Source organism: Athene noctua, chromosome 19 (assembly GCF_965140245.1).
Source record: "Athene noctua chromosome 19, bAthNoc1.hap1.1, whole genome shotgun sequence".
NCBI lineage: Eukaryota > Metazoa > Chordata > Aves > Strigiformes > Strigidae > Athene > Athene noctua.
The window spans coordinates 1,915,591-1,940,297 of record NC_134055.1 but is presented as its reverse complement, the minus strand read 5'-3'; the positions used below and the strand labels follow the sequence as shown (position 1 = coordinate 1,940,297).

The following is a 24,707-nucleotide window of genomic DNA, read 5'->3' as shown; positions in this document are numbered from 1 at the left end:
TGGTATTTAATTATGGTATACATTAAATTAAACGTCATTCCAAATATTGGTCTCCAATTCATGATGACTTATTCACCGTAGGGCAACTCTGGTTAGTCCCAGCGAGGGTTGGGGTCCCACTGCGCGAGACATTGTACAAACGGAGCAAAAGAGCCTTTTCTTGGCCCAAAGCAAGCATCCAGTGGTTTTCTTTATTAGCAGTGGTCATCCATCCATGGGCACCTCTACTGCTCTCCTTCTCTCTAAATCACTCTCAGCAGTTGGCACACGCTGCAAAGTTCAACAACAATTTGCAGAGCTGGGGGGAGTTTTCGTTGCGTTTCTGAAGGGCGCGGGTATGGAGGAGCTTGTGTCTCGCGGGAGGGGAGATGATGCCTTTTGCAGCTTTGGGTGGTAGGACTTGGGCACCTAAACCCCTTCAGGGCTCCGGTGGGTGTGGAGCCCAGTGTCCTCAGCAGGTGCCCAGCTGGGATGTGCCCTCACTGCCGAGGTGGGGGCTTGTTCACAAGCTGGAGGTCTTGCTGCAAAGCTTTTCCTCTGAGGGCTGCTGCCGGGTGAGAGCAGCGGGGACCGTGGACCGGCACGTTCACATCACAGCCCAGCACCCGCCGTCCGGCTGCAGCTCGGAGGTGACACCACGAGAGCACCGTGTTTATTGATACGGGTGGAGCCAGCAAGGCTCATCATCAACCTGCTAACGGCTAATAAGCCACCTGTACTGGCTGTTTACTGGGCAGGAGAGGAGGCAGTAACTGGGTACCCAGTCCCTTCTGCATCCCAAGGAGGGGAGAAAAGGGAGACACTCTCTGAACCCCATTTGAGGAAGATGCCACCAGAATTTCTTGTAACCTCATCCTGTAGCAGCAAATGCTACAGGCTGAAAACTGCCGATGCCAAACACTTCCCAGTAGTCTGGATGTGTCAACCGGGCTGCTGAGCACTTCCCCACCCCAGAGTCCCCAAAAGCAGAAGAGTCCCTTGAGATCTCCATAGTGGCAGTTGTTCCTGCTCGGACCGTCCAGGTCCTGCCGGGGCTCTGCTCAGCTTGCCCCATGCCCCTCCCTCACGTGGGACATCACCGTGTGCCTGTTCTGCAGAGCAGAGCCTGGTCCTGCCTGCCCCCGGCGTCCTTGCCTAGGCCCAGCTCTTGGAATTAACTCATTTAAAGGAAGAAGAGAAATACAAAACCAAAACCATCCTTAACTCTGACCTTTACCAAAAAAAAAAAAAAAAAAGGGAGAGAGAGAGAAGAGGTTTGGGAACAATATATACAGATGGGGGGATTGCACTTAATTACAGTAGTTTACATCCATTGGACAAAATTTACTTCTTTTATATAAATCTCTCTATATAAGAGTGGGGAAGGGTGAGGATGGAGCACACTGTACCTATATTTACAGTTCAGTTGGCTCAGTTCAACAGCACATGCAATTCCTCCTTCCAAATGCCAAGTAACAGACCCAAGACCCTCTCAGTCCGTCGGGGGGAGGAGTATAACTTAAATATTATCCATCTTCCCCTTCTGCCAGTTCCCAGTACAGCTTGTTCCTAGTTCCTCGGGAGAGCCAACAGCCTCTTGAAAGGCAAATACTTAAGAAAAAAATCCCCAAGACGCGTCTTGGAAATACTGTGTGGATGGAAGGAGAGGCACGGGCCCGGGTGGGCACCCCATGAATCTGGGCTCGTCTCCGGCGGGGTGCGGAGGGGCGACGGGGAGTCTTGAGCCTCCGGCCCCGTGTCGGGTTGATGGGCTCCTCGCTGCGGCGCTGGGCTTCGCTCTGACGACTCCCCGGGCTCGGCGCGCGGGTCACCGGCGGGATGGTGTGGAAAATAAGATCCCGATGCTATGTGCAAAAGCAGCGAGGTGTGGAGCATCACCAGGCTTGCAGGGGACACTGGGGAGGGAGAGAGCAGCACAGTGACCGGCAGGCAGGCGGGCAGGAGGTGAAGGCAGCACTGCGGGGGGCTCTCCGGGGGGATTGCAAAGCATTTGGAGGCATCACCTCCTGCACCACCCTGGCACCTTGGTGGTGCCATGCAAGCCCTGCTTGACCTCGAGCCCTCCCCAGCACCTCTGAGGGGGAGGCAGTGGGAAAATACTTTCTGAGCCAGATATTGCCACCTCCTCACAAAAATAATAATAATAAAAAGGGCCTGTCTGTGCTCGGGCTGCTGCAGAGATGGTGCCACACGGCTCAGCACGGCTGCCAAGAGCAGCCAGGCGTGAGGCCGAGGACAGCAGCTTGCGCCTGGGTGGGAGCGGGGCCGGGGGCCGCACTCATCGCTGTCCCCCAGCATTACTGTCACCTCCGGGGAAGGGTCAGAGCAGCACCGGCCGCCGCATCCATCCCACCGCAGCGGCCCCTTCTCCGTCCCTCAGGGTGGGTCCCCCCACCTGGGGTCCTCTTGGTCACCGGTGAGGTGGGGGGTCAGGAGCCATGGGTGACCTTGTGGGCTGCAGCACACAGCAAACATCGTAACGTGGAGATAAGGAGACGCCAGGAGCCTCCCGTGACATGTCATTAGGGACAGGCCGGGGCTATCAGGTGTTTGCTAACGTAATAAAAATGGTGGCTCAGCCTCAAGCGTTGTCAAAGGAACCGGGAGGTATTTGCCCCTTCCAGGTCTAAATAACAACATCTGATAAGTGATCTGCGGCACTGGGCTGCACGGGGGGAGCTGGGGTGGGACCAGGGACGTCTCTCCAGCCTCCATCCCCGCCGGCAGGACCGGGAGCAGCCGGGCTCCGCCACGGAGCCGGTTTGCAGGGCCTGGCGCGGGGGCTGCGGGGTGCAGAAGAGCTGCCGGGGAACCACAGAGGCTTTGCTTTGCACGAGGATGCCTCTCCTCTCGCAAAGAGGGTGTTCCTCAGGGAGCAGCAGCGTGGCCCCCCCAGCTCTGAGGTTTCGTATGGGCTGTGCACCCCCCGGGTTTATCCGTGCGGTCCCACCAGCAGCACCCAGCCCTCGCTCGGCCAACTGCCCTCCAAAAATTGCAACTCCTTGGGGATCCGAGTGACCCTCCTGTCCTTTCTGGCCACCTCAGAGGAGCCCATCGCTGCCAGGCATCCTTGTGCCCAGCAGTGCCTGCCTTATGCCAAGGCAAAGCGTGGAGGAGCCAAGGGATGGCCCTTGTTAGCCCCAGTCAGTGACAGAAACCCAAATCACTAAAATTATTTAAGCATCTGAGCCATTTGGGGGTTGAGCAGCCTTTATGGGGCCCCCATGCTGCCTCTGTAGCACTTCAATCACCCCTTGCTAATGAAACAGGTGACCACTGAGAAAAAAAATCAATGTTCAAGGATAAATTTTTCCAGCTTTAGCCTGAACGACAAATGGTTGGTAGGAAAAGAGGCCCCAGGAGCTGGGAGGTTGTGCTGGAGGGGACGTGACCTCAGTGCCAGCTCTGTTTGGGGGGGACAGGGGCCAGATCCTGCCCCCAGCACTTGCAGGACCAGCCAGTGCTTGTTTATCATGTACGGGGGGCTAACAGGGCGGGTGTGTGCCCCTTTGGCATTTTACATCCATCTGCCACCACAGCCAAGGGGTCCCAGCCCCATCTCCCCCCTCCTGAGCCGCGAGACCTCCTCCTGCTCTAATTAAAGTGCAAAAACATGATGGAGGGGGAAAAACGAGGGAGACCACCACCCCCCCGGGCAGCACCACGTCAAGGTAGGCTGATCGCAGCGCCCGGCCGGGCAGCGGGGATGGCCGGGCACTATCTCCCTGCCAGGGATATTTCCTGTGTGCCCAGGGCTCCTTTCAGCCAGCCCGGCATCAAAGGCAGCCCATGGCGGGAGAGCACAATTAATCAGGGGGAGTTCGGGCTGAGCGCACACCAGATGGGCTGATAAAGCCGCGCGGAGGAAATGGTGCTCCCGAGGAGCGCGGCCGTGCCTGACCGCCTCCCGGGCCGAGATGCGCGGGCGCAGATAAATCGTCACCCCGAGCACTACAAAGCGCGGGAGCCCGACCCGAGACGGGGGCGGTGGCGTTCATCATCCTTTCCCAGGCACCCCAAACCCCCCCCGGGCAGCCCCTCTCCTGCCTTCTCCCCTTTCCAGCCCCCTGCCAGCGTCCACGGGGGGGTCTCACAGCAATCCCACGCCGTATTTACTCTGTGGTCATTGCAGACATTTTTTCCCTCTCCCCTGTCAAACCTCGGTAAGAAAGTTTATCTGAATGCAAGTTCAAGGCTCTCTTATTTATCTAGCGATCAATAAGGGCCACATATTTCCCACAGTCCCCAGAGCTGGCTTTTAGAAAGGGACTATTGTCTGAGTAAGGCCTCACACACCTGATTTGAACCAGGATAAATCCTGCCTTACACCTGTACCAGCACGGGGCAGGTGACAAAACTTTACGGGCTGGGGGACGTTGAGGTGCATCGGAGCCCGGCTCTTCCACTCGACTCCAGCCAGGGTTGATTGACCCTGGACACAAAGGCAGCGGAGCCTGCTTGGCCCTGACCTTCTCAGCCCAGTTTGTACCCCAGTCGGATGCTCCTGCTCTGATGAAGTTGCCCCAGGGATGAGTGTGGCCCAGGCGTTAGACATCACCCAGACCCCCACCACGCTTGCCACCTGCAAGTGGGTTTTTTGGTGACCACAAACGGTCTGGGACGGGGTTCTCAGCACCCTGAGGCTCATCCTCAGCTGCCCCTGTGGATGCAGCACAGGGGCTCTGTTACACCCTCCTCCAGCCCCATCTCCAGGGGGAAACAGCCCCGCTCCATCTCCGCACGCCCCCCGCACCCTCGGCCACGTCTGCCCGGCCATTACCTGCTTACTGGAAGACATATTGGTCAGCGTGCTGATGCTGCTGGTATCCGTCACCACCATCGCCGAGGGGAAGCGGGAGGTGTGGGAATACTGGGGGGGCTCCTGTTTGTGTGCATACACTGCGGAGAGGAGGGAGACAAGCAGCCGTCACAGAAAAGCCACCCACAGCCCTTGCGCCGGGGCAGAGCAGCCGAGCACTGCGTTACGGCAGGGATGCCGCGCAGGAACGGGCACGGCGGGGACACCAAGGAGGTAAAACAAGCCGTGGGAAGAAACCCATCCTGCTTCTAAGCCACCTCGTTCTCAGGCAGCAGCTCGCCCAAGGAAATCTGTGGGGATTGAAGGGCTCTGGTGGGACCAGACACTGGAGCTCGACCACCCCTCTGGGCTGGGGCCGGGGTGATGGGTGAGCCTGAGGGACGAAGCCCGATCCCCTCAGGGCACGGCAGGGAAGCGTTTGCTTTGCAGGGAGTGGAAAGGGCCCGGCCGCCTCCTTTGGCAAAGCACGTGTTTTAGCAATAAGAACATGGAAGGAAGAAGAAAGTTTGTACAAAATGCTGGTGGGGGGCTGCATCCCGCCCGTGGGGCATCAGTAGAGTGGTACGGGAGATGCGTGGGGGAAGGAGAGGATGGAGTGGGACGTGGCCATCCCGCACCGGCACCCATCCCGCTCGCAGCCCCACGCCGGCCAGTCCCCGCGGCAGAGAGGTGGCCACCAAGGGCGTGAGCTTGGGCAGGGGAGAGCAGGAAGAGAGCAAAAGCTTATTTTCCATCTGAACTCATTTTCTGGGCCCTTCTGTTCACAGCTACCGCCCGGACCCTTACTGTGCGAGTTCTGCAGCTGAGTCACGGTGGCCATAAAAGGCTGCTGCGTCATATGGCTGGGCGACTGCTGCATCAGCGGCTGCTGGTGCGGGCTGTGGAGCTGCTGGGAGAACTGGACCGGCTGTAGAGCTGCCAAGCTGCCAGCAACGCTGTTGATAACAGGTACGCTCTGCGCCTGCGAGGTGTTCAGACCTGGGAGGAGGGAGAGAGCAGAACGGGGATGTCGGTGCCGGCGCGAGTGGGCAGAGCGTCCCCCTCCCCGTGGCAGGAGGCGGGGGGGTCCACGTGGGGCGCGGAGGTGAGCTCGGAGCGCGCGCTTACTCTGTGCGATGGCCATGACTCCCGAGAGCGGCGTCATGATGAGGTTCTGGGACTGCTGCGGGTTGTGGTGGGACAAGCTGTGGATGTTGGTCAGGGTGCTCACCGGGGGCAATCCGCCCCCCGAAACGGAGATCTGACAAGGAGCAAGGCAGGACAGCCACCATCAGAGACACAGCCACCGGGGGGTGCTCCCGGCCCCCTCCCCTGCTGCTGATTTTGGGGGGAGGATCAGGAAAGCCCCCTCCCAAGAGGCAAACGGGCTGCCCCTTTGGTTCAGCACACACAGCACCCACCACCCTGGGGCTGCAGAGCCCGGCTGGGACACCTGGACAGCGTGTTCATAAACACCGAAGCAGCAGTGAAGGTCTGTGCTGGCACTGGCTTCCAGCTCCACGCTGGGACACGGCACATCCCGAGCCTTTGTCCTGGCACGTTTTGTCCCCCAAGACCAAACTCCTGCTGTCAGGGACAGCTGAGGACTCTCAACACTCATTAACTTGTCACAGTTGTAGAGGAAAGTGGGAAATACAAACTCAGGAAGTAAAAAAAAAGACGACAGCAGATAAAAAGGGCCTCACGGTGATGATCTTAGTCATCACTTCTGCAGACGGGCAGGGTACTGGTGAGATGGGCCCGGCACACGCAGCCAGAGCCAGTTCCTGGGATTTCAGGTCATTGTTTAGGGATCAGATGCACAAAGGCACCTGGAGTGTGCGGAGGGGCCTGGAGCAGGTCCCCGGGACAAACAGGGGGCTAAGTGACTGATTTCTTTAATTGCTGCACATTCTCCTCATCCCTCTAATTAGACCTCTTGCACTGAGCAACCTCGACCCGATTCAGAGCCGTCCTTTCAGCTTTTCGTGTGACACTTCTGGGACACCAGTCCCAGCACCTTGTTTATTTTGCACATGTGAGTTGGAGATAGCCCCGCTGCAATTGAAACAAATCCATCAATAAATTCCAAAGCCCGGGAGTGACTCATATTTCCTGATCCGGTATTTTCCACTTTCAAAGTCTCTTCAAGGCCAGGTTACGCCACACTCGGGTCAAACAGCTCACGGCAAGTGCGTGCCGCTCGCCTGCAGCCCTGGCTCGTTTCACGGGGCCTTAGACCCAAAGCACTGCACCCAAAAGAAATCCTCTGCACGACTGGAAAAGACCCTCCAGCCACTGGACCCTCGGGGCAGACCCTCTGGCACTACCGTGGCTGAGGGCAACACTGGAGCGTAAAAGCGTGAAGGTCCAAAGCTTTCTGTGGCCTCAGTAACGCTCCTCCCTGAAAAAATCGATTGCCTTCAGATGCAGCAACTTCCTTGGCAGCTTTTGATTTCATGTGGGGTATTAAAGGCACATGTTTACTTACTAGAAACCACAGCCTACAGCATATTTTTATTAAATCACTTGCAAGCACTAGCTAGCCCTGCTTAAAGATCAGAGATAAGCTGGCGGAGCCGCACGCCGCCGAGGACTGCGCGGTCCCAGACGGTGCTGTGCAATGCCTATGGCGTGGGGGGAACTCGGCAGGGCTTTTGCCGCACTTCAACAAGTTGCTTTTCCCAGTTTGATCCGCTGCATTTCCCCACGGCTTCCTCCCGTGCTGCCTGGCCGCTGTGAGCAACTTCTGCCCCATCTGAGGGACCCCTCGGTGCCCTGGGCCCCTCAGACACGGCCCCGCGGAAGGAGCTGGCAGGGGGGTGCTGGCAGCCTCCGCCACCACGTTCTGCATCGCCCCGACCTTGGGGATACCCCGCCCCGGGCACTCGGTGCCTGCTGCCGCCGTCTTTATTCCTGATTCATTTTATGACTTCGAGGCTCAGGGTTATAAGGCTCAACACACCCCTGGGGAGATACGGGCGTGTTCGAGGCGGAGGGAGCGTGCTGAGGCGGCTCTGCAACATCCCCTCCTGCTCGGTGGGGGCTTTGCGGGGTCAGTATCTGAGCCCGAGGGGCTGCACGGAGACCCCCGCGAGCCAGAGAGCGGCAGAGGGAAAGGTGAAGTTAAACGGTGCCATAGCTGAGGGAGGGGATGCCGAGCCCCTCCGCAGCCACCCAGCTTTGCGAGGAGACCCACGCGACGGCCCAGGAGGGCCAACCCTCCGAAAATGGAAGTGAAAACCAGGGAAGAGCGAGCTCGGCCCCGAGGCCCAGTGCCATGTTTGACTTTCGCTTTCAGCAGAAAAACCTCCTCCCGGAAGAGCGGCGGCTGCACGCAAACCTCTGCCAGCCTGCTCCGAGGAAGGGCTGTGCTCTCCCGTCCCGTCCTGTCCCATCCTGCCCCGACCCCACACCCCCTCCTCGCCCTGCGCCTCCAAAGGGCTTCGCACCAGCCAGGTGTGAACGGAACGGAGCAGCCCGAGTGCTCAGGCTTTGGAAATCCAGCCCAGCCCTACATTTACAACCACTTTTTTTGCTGATGTCGCACCGCTGGTGTTTTCAGCTCTGCCCAACAGAGCCCCAGCACGTGTAGAAGGGGAGGGGGAGAGACAGGAGCTCCGTGAGATGCCCTGGCTGATGCCCTGGGGCAAGGAGGTCCCTGCACGCAGGAGAAGCACTTCCCCAGCAAAACTCCAGACTTGGGAAGGGCTTGGGGAAAAAAATAATGAATGAGCATTTTATCGATACCCATGTCATTGGCAGGAGAAAACAAACAGTGATCCACCCAGCGCGCCTTCAATCCGCAAGGCATGCAATCAATAAAAACCAGAGCGGGGCTCTGTCAGATTTATGGGCCGCGCTCGGAAAACACGCCGCTGCCCGGCGGGGAGCGGGGGGCCGAGGGCCGCCTTTGAGGTGGGCGGTGGGGACGGTCGCGCGCCCGCGCCGCGGCCCCGGCCCCACAATGCCCCATTGTTCAGCGCGGGCCGCGTGTGAAACCCGGGGAAAGCGTGTTTGCTTTGCCCACTGGACCCTCTTATCTTATCAGCGCCGCCGCCACAATAGGCCAGGTGTACTCACCATTTTACCGTCGGGTGAGAGCAAACCGTGGCCTGGGTCCAAGCCGGCCGGGGAGACCTGCTGCAGGACCGCCTGGCTGGTGGTGACCATGGCACCGCCGCCGTGGTGGCTGATGGCCCCGGAGGATGCTGCCTCGCCGCTCGCCGCCTGGCTGTACCGGACCCCTGCAAAAAAACCCACCGTCAGGCGCTGGCATTGCCCACGGGCCGTGCCAACCCCCTCTGAAAGTGGCCTTGCAAAGGGGAAATCTCCCCGACCCCTCCCTGGCTTCCTCAGCGTGCGCAGCATGAGGATGCAAACAGATGTGCAAGCTCCTAAATGACACCCTTGAACGACAAACGGGAGGGACAGCACTGAACAACGCGCCCCTTCCTCCGGCGCGGCTTCCCAGCTTCTCCCCGACCCCATCTTCTGAAATTACAAAGAGAAGTTTATGGTGAGGGGTGCTGAGCGCCCACGATGGGCCCTGATACCATGAGCTGGACAGGGAGCCCAACCCGGGCCAGCAGCCTGGGCACCCATCTGCATCCCTTGTGCTTTAATTTACGCATTTTGCACCCATCAGACACTGTCCTGGGGGCCCTGAGCTGTGGGGAGCCGCTCTGCATCCTCCAGCTCTCCCCGCTGCGAGGCTCGCCCGGCTCCTCGCAGCCCCTGGCCCGCCCAGCGCTGCCCAGCTCTGGCCAGCGACGCCTCTCACTTTTTTTCTCAGGCCTTTCCACATCCGAGTTCCCTCTCGACAAGTGGATGATTAACAGATTACCACAGGAAGACAGAGGGACCAGACACACCACAAACCTCCAAATCAGACCACAGCCCACCACCGCCGAGGAGGGAAATCTGGCTCGAGCACAGGTCTTCTATATAAATATATTTAATTTGGCTAAGACACCCTGCACTGATAACCATATGATCAGCCATGTGTCATGGAAAGGCATCTACAGATCACAAATAATTAACCGAGGAAAACCCACGGGAAACAAAAGCGTCTTTTACGAGGCTGCCTTGACGACTACGACGAAAAGCCATTTATTACGAGGAGTCCGGCACCGTGCTCCCGGCTGGGTTCACTGAACTGCCCCGGGATGGAAGCGGTTGATGGACAGACAGACAACCCACAGCTCTCCTGGGAAAGAAAACCACGGGGGAAAAGCCCACCCTCCCAACCAAGACCACCAAGAGCATCATCCACCCGTGACCCCCGGCCATTGCGCAGGGGCGTTATTGGGGGCGGCTCCCTAAAACAACTGTCAGTCGGAGAGGTTCTGCCTGTGGAGGTTGCTGGTGGCTTCGCGGCTGTCCCAGCACTGCACGGACACCCCCAGCTACAAAACCCGCCCAGGTCAAGGATCTTTCTCCCAGGATTTCAGGATCTCCTTCTCCCAGGTGCCTGAGGGGAAGAGCTGATGCAGGCTGGTTCGGCAAAGGATGCTCTAAGGGCTACTCTAAAAATCTCTGAATCAAGGAAAAGGAAAGAAATGATGATAACTGGAGTCCAGGAGTTTTTCATGAGCTCCAAAAGCATCTGCCAAAGCACGGGCAACTACCCACGCCCTCCACCAAAACCACGGCAAAGTCACTCTTTAATCACCACCCGAATTTTCCCCATCAGCTGGTTAAACACGTCCCACAGATAGGAATCTCCCCGCGATGTCTGGTTCCTGATCATTTCCCAGCAAACCCCTTTTATCCCTGATAATAAAAGAATGTCCTCTGGCAGGTGGATATTTGCCGGTCCGAGTGGACGTCCCTGCCGTGAACAGGGTAAACATTACTCAATCGGGGCACTGTCACATTCTTCCCCGCGGTCCCGGCCTCGCGCAGAGTGTGCTGCTGCCGCTCTGAGATCCTGCAGCGCTGGTTAAACAATGGGAGGGGAGATAAAATAAAGCCCTTTCTTCTGAGCGTGATCTTAAAGATAGACGAGGAGCACAGGCGGCTCCTATTGGAAAGAAAATCAGAGTTTCTGCTCAATCTTCAATCTCTTTTGAGTTCAGTGAAGCTTTCAGTAAGGAGAAAAAAAAAATCAGTTTTAAGCCCCAAATCACACTATACCCAACTGAGGATGCTTGTGACCCATGAGTCAAGACACCCAAAGTCATGAAGTTGTCTTTAAGACATATGAGAGGTTAAAAGCTGATTTTCAAGCTTTTCCATGCGATCCCAAGGACGAGACTTTTATTGTTTGGGAAACAATAACCAATGCTGAGATTTTCAGATAGTCTGGTGACCGAGATTTTGGGTCTCTAGATAAAATCGCAGAAGACTCCGCATCTTGATGAAGATTAACTCTCCCAAGCAGTGCAAGGTCGGGCTCTGGGGCCGGTGGCAGAGCTGGTGGGGGGCTCCTGCATCCCCAAATCCCACGGGCACCTGGGTTTGCCCAGAAACCACTTGCTGGGCAAGGTGAAGCCTTCTGCCATGACTACCGTGCAGACTTTTAGGAAGCCACCAACTATCCTGGCTTGGGTTTTTCCCATTCCTAGAACGGGGCGGATATTATTTTTATTTATATGCCCTCAGGGTTGGGTTGGATTTGGGCAGATGAGATCATTAACTCTGGGAAAGCAGCACAAGGCATTACTGCTGCGGCTCTCACAGCTGTAACACGCAGAGCTCCCCGGTGACGGCGGGTACCTTTTCTCCCCGCGTCCCGCTCCCAGCGAACACAGCGAGCTCCAGCCCAGCCTGGCCCAAAGCATCTACCCGGGCAACAGCCACGTTCAGGCTTTTTCCCAGGCTGTGCCCAAGTGCATGCTACCCCTCCCCAGCCACCTCCCCAGCCCCCAGTACAGCACCGGGACGCAGCGCGCTGCTGCAGGGCAGGGAACCTGTGCCCGGGCCTCCCCGGCAAGCCCTCCCCTGGGCAAACCCTCCCGGGCACGCTCCGCCATCACAGGGGGTGCCAACCCCCGGGAACCAGCCGTCCCTTGGCGGCACAACCGCTCACCCCTGCCACGGGACCCCCCGCCGTGACCCCGGGGTGAATACACGAGGACGGCTCCGTGGTTTGCACGGGGACATGAAGGTTTCTCCCGGAGTGAGCCGGGGGCTCTCGGTGCTCTGGGGTTTATGAGCAGGGGCTCAGACGGCCACTGAAGCCTGACGAGACTGTTCTCCCGCCGCTCCCCTGCGCCTCCGCAGCTGGAAGCAGCCCCCGTGCAAAAAGATTTATTCCTCCACGGCCTCTCCCTGCAGCCACCCAAGAGAGGAGCCTGGATGGGGATCACCAGGAACCGGCCTGGCTGTGGAGCCTGCCCTCTTTAATGCTTTTTTTTTTTTTTTACTGGAGCTACAGCCATAATATAAAAGTCTGTTTATGGGACCTGGCTATTGTGCGGCCCCTGAGCTGCACAGCCCGTGAAATGTTTTACTGCTTTCCCATGTTTCCAGACAAACCGCGGGGTCCGGCCCCCGGAGCCTTAACCCTGTGTTTCAGCCGACGGGGATGGGCGGTGTGACAGCCCCCAGACCCCACAACCCCCAGGGTGCAGGGGGTCCTGTGCACCCATGGCTTTCTCCAGCCAGCCCCAGCACCCCCCAGTGCAGATTTTGGGGTGGGTAGAGGAATAGGGGGGGGTTTAGGGCAGCAATTGATCTTTTTGCTGTTTTCATCACAGGCTTGTACCATTTCCTAGGTGCGCACGGGTCTTGTGTCTTTGGCAGGCAAAAGCAGTGAAGCAGCTTGGCTCCTCTCTGCTTTAAATCATACTGATATGATTAAATTGTACTTTTTTTAAAAAAAAAACCAACAAACCTGTACTTCTAAGTGTATTTCCCGCAGGACACATGGCACACCCCGACCTCCTCTGGCAGCAGCGCCCGCCGCTCGCCCCTTTTGCCCAGAGCTCTGCAAACACCCCACAAATCACCGGCGATGCCCATCCCCAAAACACACCCGTCCCTGCTACACGCCTGGTCCCCGATCACTCCGGCAGAGGCAGGGATTCAGCCGTGGCCCTGCCCCGGCCCGCGGGGATGCAGCTGTGGCTGGGACTGGGAGAGGCAAAGTGTCACTTCTGGGGTCACGCTGGACTCGGGGATGCTGCATCCCGGCGATGGAAGCAGCGGGGTCGGTGACGGGACCTTTTCACCCTCCCAAAGGCAGGTCCAGGCGGCGCCGAGGGCAGCTCTGATTTTTGGGCTGCCACTCAAATTGTCCCTAAAGTGTTAATCCTGCTAAGTTAGAGAGGTGCATAGTTTATATCCATTATAAACCTGTTTATGGGGACTGGACCCTCCCATTTCGCTGCTGTCATAAAGTCCTAATTACCCCCCATAAAACCAGGAAAAGCTCCTAACAGTGCACTGTACCCACCGAGCCCCACAATGCGCCCAACAGTAAAATATTACAACCACTGGCACCAGGTCCACAATCAGAACCAGCACGTACCCCGAGGAACAACGTGTAGGATCCAGACATAAACTGAAGTACCTCTGTCCCGAGGGTTTATTGACAGGCTCTTCTTTAAGAAAAAGTTAAAACACTGAAATTGCCCTCTGGGTTTAGGAAGAATCTCAGGGGTGGTACTGAGTTATTTTTAAGTTTGTTATCTACATCTACAGAGATACCTAAAAATATGTGTTAAAAATGTACGTTCATATATATGTGTGCGTATATACATGATTATTGCTCTGACACTCTGATATTGCAGCGTAGGTGCTGCTGGACGGACGGACTCCTCGACCACCTTTCGGTGCAGGACCCCCCGCGGTGGGCTGGGGGCGATGCTGCGGCCCCCGGCCGAGGGGACGGGGCTCTGCGGGGTCCGCCGGGCGCCGGCCGAGCCTTTGTATGCAGGGCGGGAGGCGGGGGGCGGCTGGCGAGCGGGGCGGCGCGGCACCTAATCTCATCAATGCGCTGATTGTCTTCTTCGGGGCTCTTGAAGATAAAAATGGCATAAGCCAGAGTCTACGGCACGGCACCGAGATAAAGCCCTGAGTGACCTTCAAATCAAACAGGGAACCAAGATCCCTGATAATACCCCATAGGAAGGGAAAAGTCCAGAGTCTGAGAGAAGCCTCTGAGATAGGTAGGCTTTAAGTATTTACCTCCAAATAGTTAAAAACTACGGCTTGAGGCTTGACAGATGGGTCCCCAAGAAAAGGCCGGGAGGATGTTTGACTTTTACAGCTCTTATCCCTGCCCGGCCGTCATTCTGCCCTTTTGCAAGACCCCACTGACGTCCTGAGGAGCAGGCGATCCCCCTTTGTCTGCGGGCGCGGTTCTGCAGCTGCCCCATGCCGCCAGCCCCATCGTTTCCTGCCGGGGGACGTCACGGGGGGACGGGGGCAGGACGCGGGCAGCGTCCCAGCGCCGTCATTAAGCTGTTAAGGCATTGAGGGCTCCAGACGCCGCCGCACGCGGTGCAAGGGCAGTTCAAATCCCAGCATGGCCAGTCCGGGATGGGGTCAGCCAGGCAGCGGGGCCGGCCCCTCAGCACTGCCCCGTGCCCCGCCGAGGCAGCGTGTCCCCAAAATCTCTCGGAGAAGGTTTAAGCAGCGATGTTTTGGGAGCTGCAAAGCTGCCGGACCCGGCTTGACCCAAGCGACCCTGATGGCTGAGCTCCATCCTTGCCCATCGCCCCCCAACCAGCTCTAAAACCCCACGGTGGCCCTCGCTGTGCCCGTCTCCTCCTCCTCAGATGGATACGAGCTCCGGCCGCCAACAAATTCCCGTGGCCAAGCCCTCCTGACCCCTCCGGAGGGGCCCTTCGCCGCCGCCACGGCCATCACTCCTGCCCTGCTCAAAAGCCCCTCCGAATGGGCTGTCATCGGCCCTATAGCCACAGCCGGCTCCTGCTGGCCACCGCTCCGACGGGAAAATAAAGGTTGGGGCTTAACGGCCCTCCAGCCCTGAGATAAATGCCCGCGGTTACAGTAATTGCCATCCTCTAATAGAAGAAAACAAAGGCTCTCGTGGGGTGCCTGCATGCGCGCTGGCAGGACGGGGGCACATCAAAGGCAGCGGGGTTCGTTCAAAGCCCCGGCTTAATTGACAATTAAGCATGCACGGGGGGGACAACGCCATGACAACGCGGGGCTGCATGCTGGTGGGGTATTGTAAAGCCCGCCGGCCGACACTGAAAACAGCTGATTTTGCTGACAATGTGCTTGTAGGGCACCTTGTAAGCAATCAGCCGGTGACAGGAGGGCAAACGTCCTCCCCGTCCCCGCCATTGTGCGGGGCATTCCTGGGGCAGGGTCACATTTTGGTCACCGCTGGCCGGCCCTACGGGGAGAGCGGGACCTGCGGGTGGGGGGATGCTGCCCGTCCCGTCCCTCCCGTGGGTGGGAGCTGGGGGGATGCTGCGCACCCACCCGGGGCTGGTGCATCCCCCCGGGTACCCCTTTGGGGGGCTGCCCTCGCTTTCTAATGCCCAAGGACTGGGGCCCAGCCACGGACTGGCACCGTCCCCAGCTCTCAGGCTCCTCTCCCCAGGCGCCGTGCCCTTCCCGCGGGGACTCTCTGCCACACGAGTTTCTTTTAATTTGCTTTTGTAATGAGCTGGGTGTGTGTAACGAGCCAGGCAGGGTCATTTCCAAGCGGCGGCTGGTTTCAGCCTCCCTGGCCGGGCTGTGCCGGTGCGGGCGCCATGGCCGAGGGGGGACGTGGGGCGGTTGGTTGGGGCGCAGCCCCCTCGCTGACCCCCCACCACCGAGCACCCGCTCCTGCGTGCCGGGGGCCGGCGCGTTGGCTGCAGAGGGCAGGTAGAGGACAATGGGGATTGTTCTCCCAACAATGCCTCTCACCCCACGCCGAACCCCCTCCCCGCCTGCCCTGATTAGCCTCCCCGGGCGCAGCCCCCTTATCTCCTGCTTAAATCCCCCCAGGAGTTTTCGGCGGGTTTGCTCTCCCCAGCTGACTCCTCATGATGCACAACGGGGCCGGAGGGCGGCGTGGAGAGGTGGAGGCTGGGGTGAGCCCCGCACCCCCCCGAGCGGCTCGCTTCATCCTCCTCCCTCCGCTCCGGCATGGGGACGGTGCAGCACCGTGCACCCCAGCCCAGGCCAGCTCCAGCCCTGCGGCGAGGCCAGGACACGCTGCCACGTCTTCCCACAGCCACCGCAGCATTGCCTGTGCACAGCCCACCCCAAAACCAGTGCTCACCAGTGGGCTGCGTCCCAAGGCCCCAGCACTGATACGTCAGGCGCGGAGCAGCCCGCCTCCCCGCCCTGCCCAGCCCAGCCCGTGTGAGGACTCCAGAGAATTAAACCAACCCAGCAAACACCGATTTATCCGTGGCAGGACGGAAATCCAGCCCCGGCCACGTGGCTCGCCCGGTCATAACACCGCAGCGACAGTGCTCGCTCCTCTCCAACCACCAGCACCCCTCGAAGCTGCGGCAGGGACTGGGGTGACCACCTTCCCCCCTCGAGGCTGCCTGTGCACAGCTCTGAGGGCTCAGCACCCCTTTCCCCAGCAAAAACGGGAGCCAGCACCGCAACTGCTCCAACGCCACCGCCCGAGCCCCCTCGGCGAGGGCTTACCTGGCATTTTACTGGGAGGCGAAGCACTGGGCTGGTTGTGGTGGGGGGAGCCGTGGGACAGCAGCAGGTTCATGCTGTGGGGGGTCTGGCCCGAGCTGTAGGCGTCCATGGCCAGCTTCTGGCGGAAAGCCTCCTCCTTCCGCCGGTTGGCAAACCAGTTGTAGACGCGGACCTCCGTCACCAGGTTGGAGCCGAGCCCGTGCGCCTTGGAGGGAGACACCCCTCGCTGCAGACACTCGGCCCTGTGCGTGCAAGGGGACACGTTGGAACAAGGGTGCTGGTGGGGGGGGCCTCCGCCAGCGCCGCCAGGCAGGGGCCCTTAGGAGGGCAGGTTAATTTGAGGGCGTTTAAGCCCTTCCTAAAAGCCTGCCTGCTTTTTCCAACTACATCCGTGCCGTAAAAGCCATCCCGCCTCCCTCTGACATTGCTGTAACGCTGCAGCATCCCTGTGGCATCCCCGTGGCAGCCCTGTGGCATCCCCACCCACCCCAGCATGGAGCTCGCTCAGCCCCAGACATCACCCAGATGGGGAAAACAAGGTGAGAAGGGGCCAGGCAGCTCCGCAAAGCCACGCCGTGAGCCGGCAGCTGGGGCTACGAGCCGGGAGCCCGGCATCGCGTGCGGTTTTTGGAAGAAAGACAGCATGGGGCAGCCGTTACCTGTTGCACTCCTCCACCAGAGCCTCGCGCTCCTCCTTGCTGGGGTTCTTTTGGCGGTCGTAGGCTTGGTACAAGATTTGCTGGGAGGCCGGCCCCCACTTGAACCGATTGCGACGCATCTTCTTGCTGGGGGTTTCGGAGCAGGCGTCGTCGAGCTGGGCAGCCCCTTGGTTCTGCTGATTGAACTCTGGAAAGAGAAACAGCAGCTGATCCTGACTGCTTTTGTCTGTCATATTTCCACAACCCTGGACTGTCTGGTTGAACTCTGAAAGAGAAAGGAGCAGACGTGAGCTGGCCTATAGCCGCTGCTCGCAGTCACCGTCCCGCGCGGAGGGGGCCCTCCCCCCGCCACCGTGTCCCCTCCCGCAGCACCCCAAGCCCTTTGGAGCAAGCTGGGGGCTCCCTGCCACCCACCCCAGGGAAGGGGCCAGCCCTGCACGCTGGTGGGGGAGTTATCACCATCCCTCAGGATGGTGTTTAATGGGGAGGCATGTGCAGGACATGCATATTCATGGGCAGGGTCCCTGCGCCGGCGCCCACTCGTTTTGGGAGGATTTTTGCAAGCTAGGAGCCAGGCAGGGCAACTGCAAAGCCCCCTGAGAGGGTCCCTCTGCTTGCCCGGAGCTCCCCTCCGGCTCCCGCTCCCGTCCCAGCGCGGTGGGACTCGGGCCCCATGCCCGGGGGTGAGCAGGAACCAGGGGTGACCTTCCCCGGCAGCCCGCCTCAGACCCGGCACTTGTCACCGCGGCAGTAAAGGGAGATTAATGGGAGGGTTTTATTATTCTCAGTTTTGCAGCGGAATTCTCCCTCTTTTTATAATGGCTCTTGCCCCTGTGACAAGGGGGGAAACGCAGGGCAAGGCTGGAGCAGGCTCTGTTTGCTCTAACGTCTCCAGGTGTGTTTTCAAAGCAAAGGTATTCGGTGCTAAACCTTTTTCTGCCCTTCCCGTCCGTGGGTATTGCATCCTTTTGGAGGAGGGAGGCACAGAGCCCTTTTAAGGGGGGTGTCAGTGCCCCAACCTGCACCTCGGCTGAAAATGGGGCTGCTCAGAGCGATATGAGACCACCCCAGGGTCGGGGTGGGTGGGAGAGGGGCCCAAAAGCAATAGGCTGTGTCAATATAAATAATATAATATAATTAATATATATTATTATTATTATATATAATAATATAATATAAATAGGTCAAAATCATCTGCTTTTTAAATAGCACGGGCTGCCCCAAAACTGTGCTACAGGTAGAAGCCATTTGCGGGTTTTTTCTTTTCTCTCTCTTTCTTTACTTTTTTTTGCAAGTAGTTTCCAAAAATGAGCTGTCTTAACAGAGGGGGAAAGGGGGCAGAGAACTGTCAGTGTGAGGTTAATGGTCGGACTAGATGATCTTCAAGGTCTTTTCCAACCTTGATTCCATGATTCTGTGATTCAGAGGTGGGAAAGGCATCTAGTCGTGTGTAATCATTAATTGCTTTCCCAGCTCTAATTAATATAAATATACAGATACTCAGCCGTTTTGCACAGGTTTGGGGGAACTCACACGGTGTTACTGTGACCCAGAGGGGCTCTCGCCCGGCTTTCCTGTGCCTTAAACCCATTTTACTTGTAAAACTGTTTTGGGGAAGATGCTGCCTGAGTCCAGGGGGCTCTGCCAGGGGGCTGCTCCTCACCCAGCTCTGGACACCCACAGGCAGGACGGGGACGCGGGGACCCCCTCTCCCCCCGGCCAGCCCCGAGGGGCGAGCGCTGGCGCCGGTACTTACGCCGGAGGATCTCCCGCTGCTTGCGGACGTACCACGTGTAGAGGGCGGCTCTCTTCTGCGTCTTCATGGGGGTGCCCTTGTTGAGGTGCTGGGAGAGGTGCGACTGGTTGAGGCCAGTGACATCCACCACCTCCCGCTGCGGGATGTTGTGCTGCTGCATGTACCCCTTGATCATCTTCGCTGCCCGCCACGGGTCCTCGCTGGACGGGGAGGGAAACGAAGGGTTAATGTCTGCAGTGAGGGAAAAGCACCCCGATATTCGCTCCTTCCCATGACGGAAACCTGTCATTATTGCGAAACCTGTTTCAGAAGGACACGTGATCCCTTGAGCATCCGTTCTTCCCCAACTGCCATCCCAGCCCCCCAAAACAGCCCCATCCTGCCCCCGGGAGGCAGGGGCTGGCGGGACGGGGGCTTGGAGGGTGCCACGGCCACCCTGGGGACGCCCCCCGGGCTCGTCACTCAGGGAGGGAGAAGCAAAAAGAAGTAGAAAGTCCTGACGGGGTACATCGAGGCCTCATTAATGCTTCTTTCTCCTTCAAGGAGAATTTTTTTTTTCTATTCTCTTCTACTCTAAATGCTGGCAATCCATGAACCGCTGCCGTTACTTTGGTCACTGCAATTTCTTGCACCCACAGTGGATACACACACACACACGTACGGGTACGGGAAGCCCACGGGGAGAGTTCTCCAAAGAGAAACTTCTCAGCTGGAGAAACCAAGGATGTTTTTCCTGCCCCTGCTCCCAGATGTGGCCCCCACACTGTGCCCCGTGTCCCCCGGGCTTGTCACCGGCTGGCAGGGACCCCCCTCACGGCCACCAAACCCCACCTGCCGCACTTGCTGCTTTATCTTCTCCCATTCCTGATGGGACAATTATCTAAAAATCTCAATATTCATTTAATAACCGACCCTCATTCCACACTCCCACAACAGCGAGGCGCACACACGGGCCATACGCGAAAGGCTGCGAAGCGAAGGTCAAACCAGGCACACAACCCCAAGCCAGTCCCCGAACAGAAAAACAAAACCAACACCCACCCCCCCAATAATTTTAAATCTTTCTTTAATCTATTTAAACACTTGAATTTGGCTCCTGCAGGATGCAGGTGTAAAATGACTCTTTCCTAAATCCGCATTACTGGTGTCCTTGGGGTAGCTGACACCAATCTGGGGCACAAATAAAATTACAGCCAAAAATCAAAATGCTGCATTCTTCCGCTCAAAGGAAATCACAACGCAGTGGCAGAGGAGCAGGCCAACACGCCTTCGCTGTATTCAAGACCCCTGGGCTTATTCTGCACTACAGGAGGACGCTGGGCTAAAAGGAAGTGCTTTAACACTGAAAAATCGGTGTGGAGCCTGAACCTGGTCACAGTCATGCACTCAAATAATGCGATACTCTAACGCTGCGCTTGGAATAACCGTCCGACTGCTTTCCCAATTCATTACTTATTTTGGATCCTTCAACTTGTCAAGGGAAAAAAAAACCACAAAAAAACCCAACCAAACCAACGAGTAGATTTCTTACTTTTTGTCCTGAATGCAGCGTGAAAACAAAGCTGGTTGGATCCAAAGGAAAAGTACCCGACCGGGGCCAGCCCGCTGATGGTGGCGGGGGATTTGTGTCACCCTGGGGAGGACACGACGTCCCTGTGCCCAATCCTGCATCCTCCGGGTGAGGAACCTCGCCATAGAGACCGTGTCCTCTGCGCGGCGCGGGCACAGGGACACAGCGGCTCCGGTGCTCCCAGCAGCCCGGCCCCCAGCCTGGGCTACGCACGGTGCAAGCAGAAAAACCAGCTCCTGTCCCCAAAACGCGTGGCACCGGGCGGCAGCCCCACGGCAAACACGGGTGCTGGTGGGGACACCTCTCTGCTGGGTGCTCGCTGCCAGCGGGGACGGCCGCGGGGTTTTGGGGGTCTCGGGTCTTCGTGCTGCCCCAGGAGCCAACAAGGAGGATGCGAAGCCAACGTCCCTCCACCGCAGGTCCCTCCGCACGCTCCTTCCCCGGGGCAAAGCCCGCCGCCCGCCGCGCCTCCCGCCGTGCCCGAGCCGAGGGGCTCACACGGGCTTTTGTCACGAGCGGTTCATGTCACCTAACTGATCCTACTAATTACTGATTAATAATAAGTTAATGGAACAGAGCTCATTACCATTTCTAATAGCAGTTCGGTTCACAACTAAGCCAAAGGCATCGCTTTCCCAGAGTGAAATCGTGAGCCAGCGCAACACAGCGCGCTTTTAAAATGTCGAACAAATGACTCGGGGGTTGTAGATGTGATTTCTGAATTTAAATAAAATTTGGCAGCGTTTTGGCTGGAAAAAATACATCACAATTAGGAAAAAAATAACAGGAGTTTCCCTCCATTTTATTATTTTCAGAAAGGCTTCACCTTCCTATTTCCAGCTTGTTTCACACTTGCGCTTTGAAAACAATTATTCGGCTCTTAATTTTTGAGCAGTGATTTTTCTTTACAAATCAACTTGACCGTATTCAAAAGGGTTAACCTGAAACCAACCCAAACATTTTGTTTCATGTTAAACAAAATGTTTGGACTTGACCCAAAATGAAACCTTTGAGTGTTTGTTTGGCCTTTTGGTTTTTTTTTTTCTTCTACCTAAAAAGCCAGAGGAAAACCTTTTGATTAACACAAGCCCATTTTTTTTTTTTTGCTTCTGTCACCAAAATGAAAAAAAAAAACATTAATTGTCCAATCTTCACCAGGACTTTACATGGAAAAAAACAATCCGACCCACCCCAGGAGTGCTTTGTAATACTGGAAAAACAGTTTATAGGCCTGGCTCCACGGTCCTTCTCAACTGAAATCAAGGAAAGGTGTTTTTTTCTTGCTCAAAATTAAAACCAAATCCCAGTTGCCAACACTGACAGAGAAAGAGGGATTTCCCACCTCAGCCTCACATGGAGGTGGGGGGCAAAGCCCGTCCCTCTCCGCAGGGATTCCCAGACCCACTCACCCCCTTTGTCAGCCTTGAAAACAGGTAAATACGCTCCACATCCTCGGAAAACTATGCCAAGAATTTATACAGATGGATTATAAACCCGTCTCCCTCCCCAAATGATCTATCTAATCTGCATCTGCCTGTGCACGCGGGGAATCGGCGCGGGGAGGTGCCGTGTCCGCCGCTCCCCACACCTTGAGCGGCTTTGGGGCATCTCCGGCCGGGTCCCCGAGGGCGGGTGGCTTTCCCACCGTCCCCGTGGGATCTGGGTGCTCCTGGGAGATATTATTTGCCCAAGCTGGGTCCAGGCGAGCCCCAGTGGGGCGGGGAGGGACCCGGCGTTGGGCTCTGTGTGCCACCGGGCCATGAGCCCAAGCGAAGGCGCCGCTTGCCGAGGGGCCATGGCCGGGGCGAACTGCTCAGAACCACCGTGACGGGCAACTTCGGCCTGTGCCCACGCAAAAAGAGCCGCGGGGCTGAGCACCCCCGGGGACACAGGAACAGCCCGAGCCCGAGCCGGCCCTGGGCTCAGGGCGCTGCTGGCGGGGCAGCGGGAGCCGAGGGGGTTTAGCCCCCGAGCGTGGCTGCAGTAAATGGTTCCCGTCTCCCTCTCCAAGTACAAAGGCCTCTCTCAGAGCAAACACGGGCCCTTTGCAAAGGCTCCTCAGGGACATGTGCCTGCTCTTGTTTGCACCGAAGGCAAACTTTGCGCAGAAACACCTGTGGGAGCTCAGCGATCCCGGGGCTGAGCCTCCTCCGCACCCCCGCTGCCACCCCGGGCACCCCCGGGGGACGGATGCCACCAGCAAGAGGGGGGGACTGGGGACAGGGGGGAGCACCCAGAGGTGCAGGGTGTGGCGCTACACAGGAGGGGTGGGAACCCAGCACAAAAGGCCTGCGATGGTCTCGGAGCTGCCTTAGCACCCAGCGTGTCCCATACGAGCCCCAGCACAGGTGCTGCCGCCCAGCCCCGTCCCCCAAAAAGGCTCCGTCCGTCCTGCCGGTACCGGGACAGGCCTGGAGCTGAGCCTGCACCCGCCACAGCGGAGCCCCCATCCCCACCCGGGCCCTGGGTGGCTGGGGCTGCCCCCGGGGCTCTGTGGGCTGGCAGAGGGTGCAGGCAGGCACCGGGGGCACCAACTGCCCTGCAAGAGGGTGGGGGGGGTCACACACACACAGAGGTGCCCCCTCTGCACACAGGGATGTTCCCACGGGGCTCCCCACCCGCTTACACCCGGAGCCACGCTCCCCCCGGTGCCTGCCCCGGGGTACGGAGGGGAGCCGGTGCCACCCCGCGCCCCGACGGGCCCGGGGCAGGAGGGGACCGGGCTGCTCCGCCGCGCCCCGACGGCGGCCCCGTTCCCGGCAGCGCGGCACGGCCGGGACCGGCCCGGCTCGGCCCGAAGCCGCAGCCCCGGGAGAGGCAGGAGCCCAGCCCGCAGCCTTTTGGGGGGTTTTCCTCCTTCCCCCCCTCCCCGGCCGCTTTACAACCTCGGCAATGAATAACCCGCCGCTCCGCTCGCCCTAATCGCGGCCCTTTGTGTATCTTTCTGTTGATGATTTATAGAAATAAATTAATAACACCCCGGGCTCCACGTGTTGCAGTTTATGTTTTATCTCCCGGCGCGGAGGGACGGAGCCGGCGGCCCGTCCGAGCCTCCGCGGCCCCGGCACCCCCCGGCCCCGCCGCCACGGGCGGGCGGCAGCACCCGACGGGGCGGGAGGACGCGGCCGGGGGGCTCCGGCCCGCCCTGCCCCGGCCCTGGCCCCTCTCCCTTGCCCGTTCCCCTCCGCAGCGGGGTCCCAGCCCGCCCGGTTCCCCGCCGAGCCGGGGAGCACCGGGACCCGCCACCGGGCAGCGAGCACCGGGATTAACCACGGGGCGGGCGGGGAGCCCCGGGACCGGCCAGCGCCGGGCAGGGACTAACCACGGGACTGAGAGAGCGCCGGGACCCGCCACCGGGATTAACCGCGGGGCTGAGGGAGCCTCGGGACCCGCCGGCACCGGGCAGGGCGCCGGGGGCCGGGGCCGTCGGACGAGCCGCTGCGGACGGTCCCCGGCGCGCTGCGGGGTTGCGCCCCGTCGCCTTCCCGGTGCCGGTGCCGGTGCCGGCGGTACCTGATCATCCTGTCCACCTCGGCCCGCTGCTCCACGGCCTCCTCCGTGTTGAGCGCATGCAGCTCGCGGAGGATTTGCGGCGTGTCGAAATCGTCGCCGTCCTCCGAGCCCTCGTCGCCGGAGAGCTTGCCCTTGCCGTGCCCGTTGGCCAGCGGCGGGAAGGCGGCCTTGCCGTCGGGCGGCCCGCCGGGGGAGAGCGGCAGGCTCTCCAGCTTGACGCCGAAACCGGCGGCGGGCACCATGTCCTCCAGGGCGCCGATCAAGCTTTCCTTGGAGGCTCCGGAGCCGAGCAGGGCTCCCAGGAGCTCCCGTTGCAGGGCGCTCAGCTGGGACACCATCCTCCCGGGCTCGGCCCGGGCCTGCCGCCCGCCCTCCGGCCGCCTGCCGCTCCGCCCCGGCCGGCGGGCTGCTGCGGGCCGCCCCTCTACCGAGCCATGACCGCCACCATAAGGTATATCGATACCTTATGCAAATCAGCGCCGGCAAGGCCTCTCCTCCGGTCCCCGCCCCGGTCCGGCCCTTATCGGTGCCTTTGGGATGGACTTTGCGCCGCCGGGAGGAGCGGCGGGACGGGACGGGACGGGACGGGACGGCTGGAGCCGTCGAGGAGGGAAGGGGGGCGGCTGCGGCCCCGGTGCCGGCCGTACTCCCCGCCATGGGGACGCGGTCGCCCCCTCGAGCGTCGGTCCTGCACCCCCCCGGGGACAACAGGCGCCCCCCCGCCCGCACGTCGGGGGCTGTGCCCCTCGCTGAGGAGTTTTGTCCCCCAGCACCCCCCCCTCAAGCCCAGGCCCAGGCACGTACAGGCTGTGAGGGTCCAGGCCCCAGGAGAGCACC

The 24,707-nt window shown here is 59.3% G+C and overlaps 1 protein-coding gene across 2 annotated transcripts; it reads right to left on the bottom strand.

Moving 5' to 3' along the window:
* Positions 1–1,281: 1,281 nt before the first annotated feature.
* On the bottom strand, positions 1,282–24,208 carry HNF1B (HNF1 homeobox B). 2 transcript variants are annotated; one of them, XM_074922771.1, is made up of 9 exons: positions 23,871–24,208; positions 18,788–18,987; positions 17,032–17,296; positions 16,373–16,614; positions 8,882–9,045; positions 5,927–6,059; positions 5,606–5,797; positions 4,781–4,899; positions 1,282–1,895 (listed from the first exon to the last, which is right to left on the bottom strand). In XM_074922771.1, exons 1-9 carry the CDS (start codon positions 24,206–24,208, stop codon positions 1,875–1,877), a joined length of 1,674 nt encoding a protein of 557 aa, XP_074778872.1. In that variant the 3' UTR covers positions 1,282–1,874. The 2 variants fall into 2 exon arrangements, with proteins under 2 accessions (XP_074778872.1, XP_074778873.1); XM_074922772.1 differs by having other exon boundaries at positions 17,032–17,218.
* Positions 24,209–24,707: the final 499 nt, after the last annotated feature.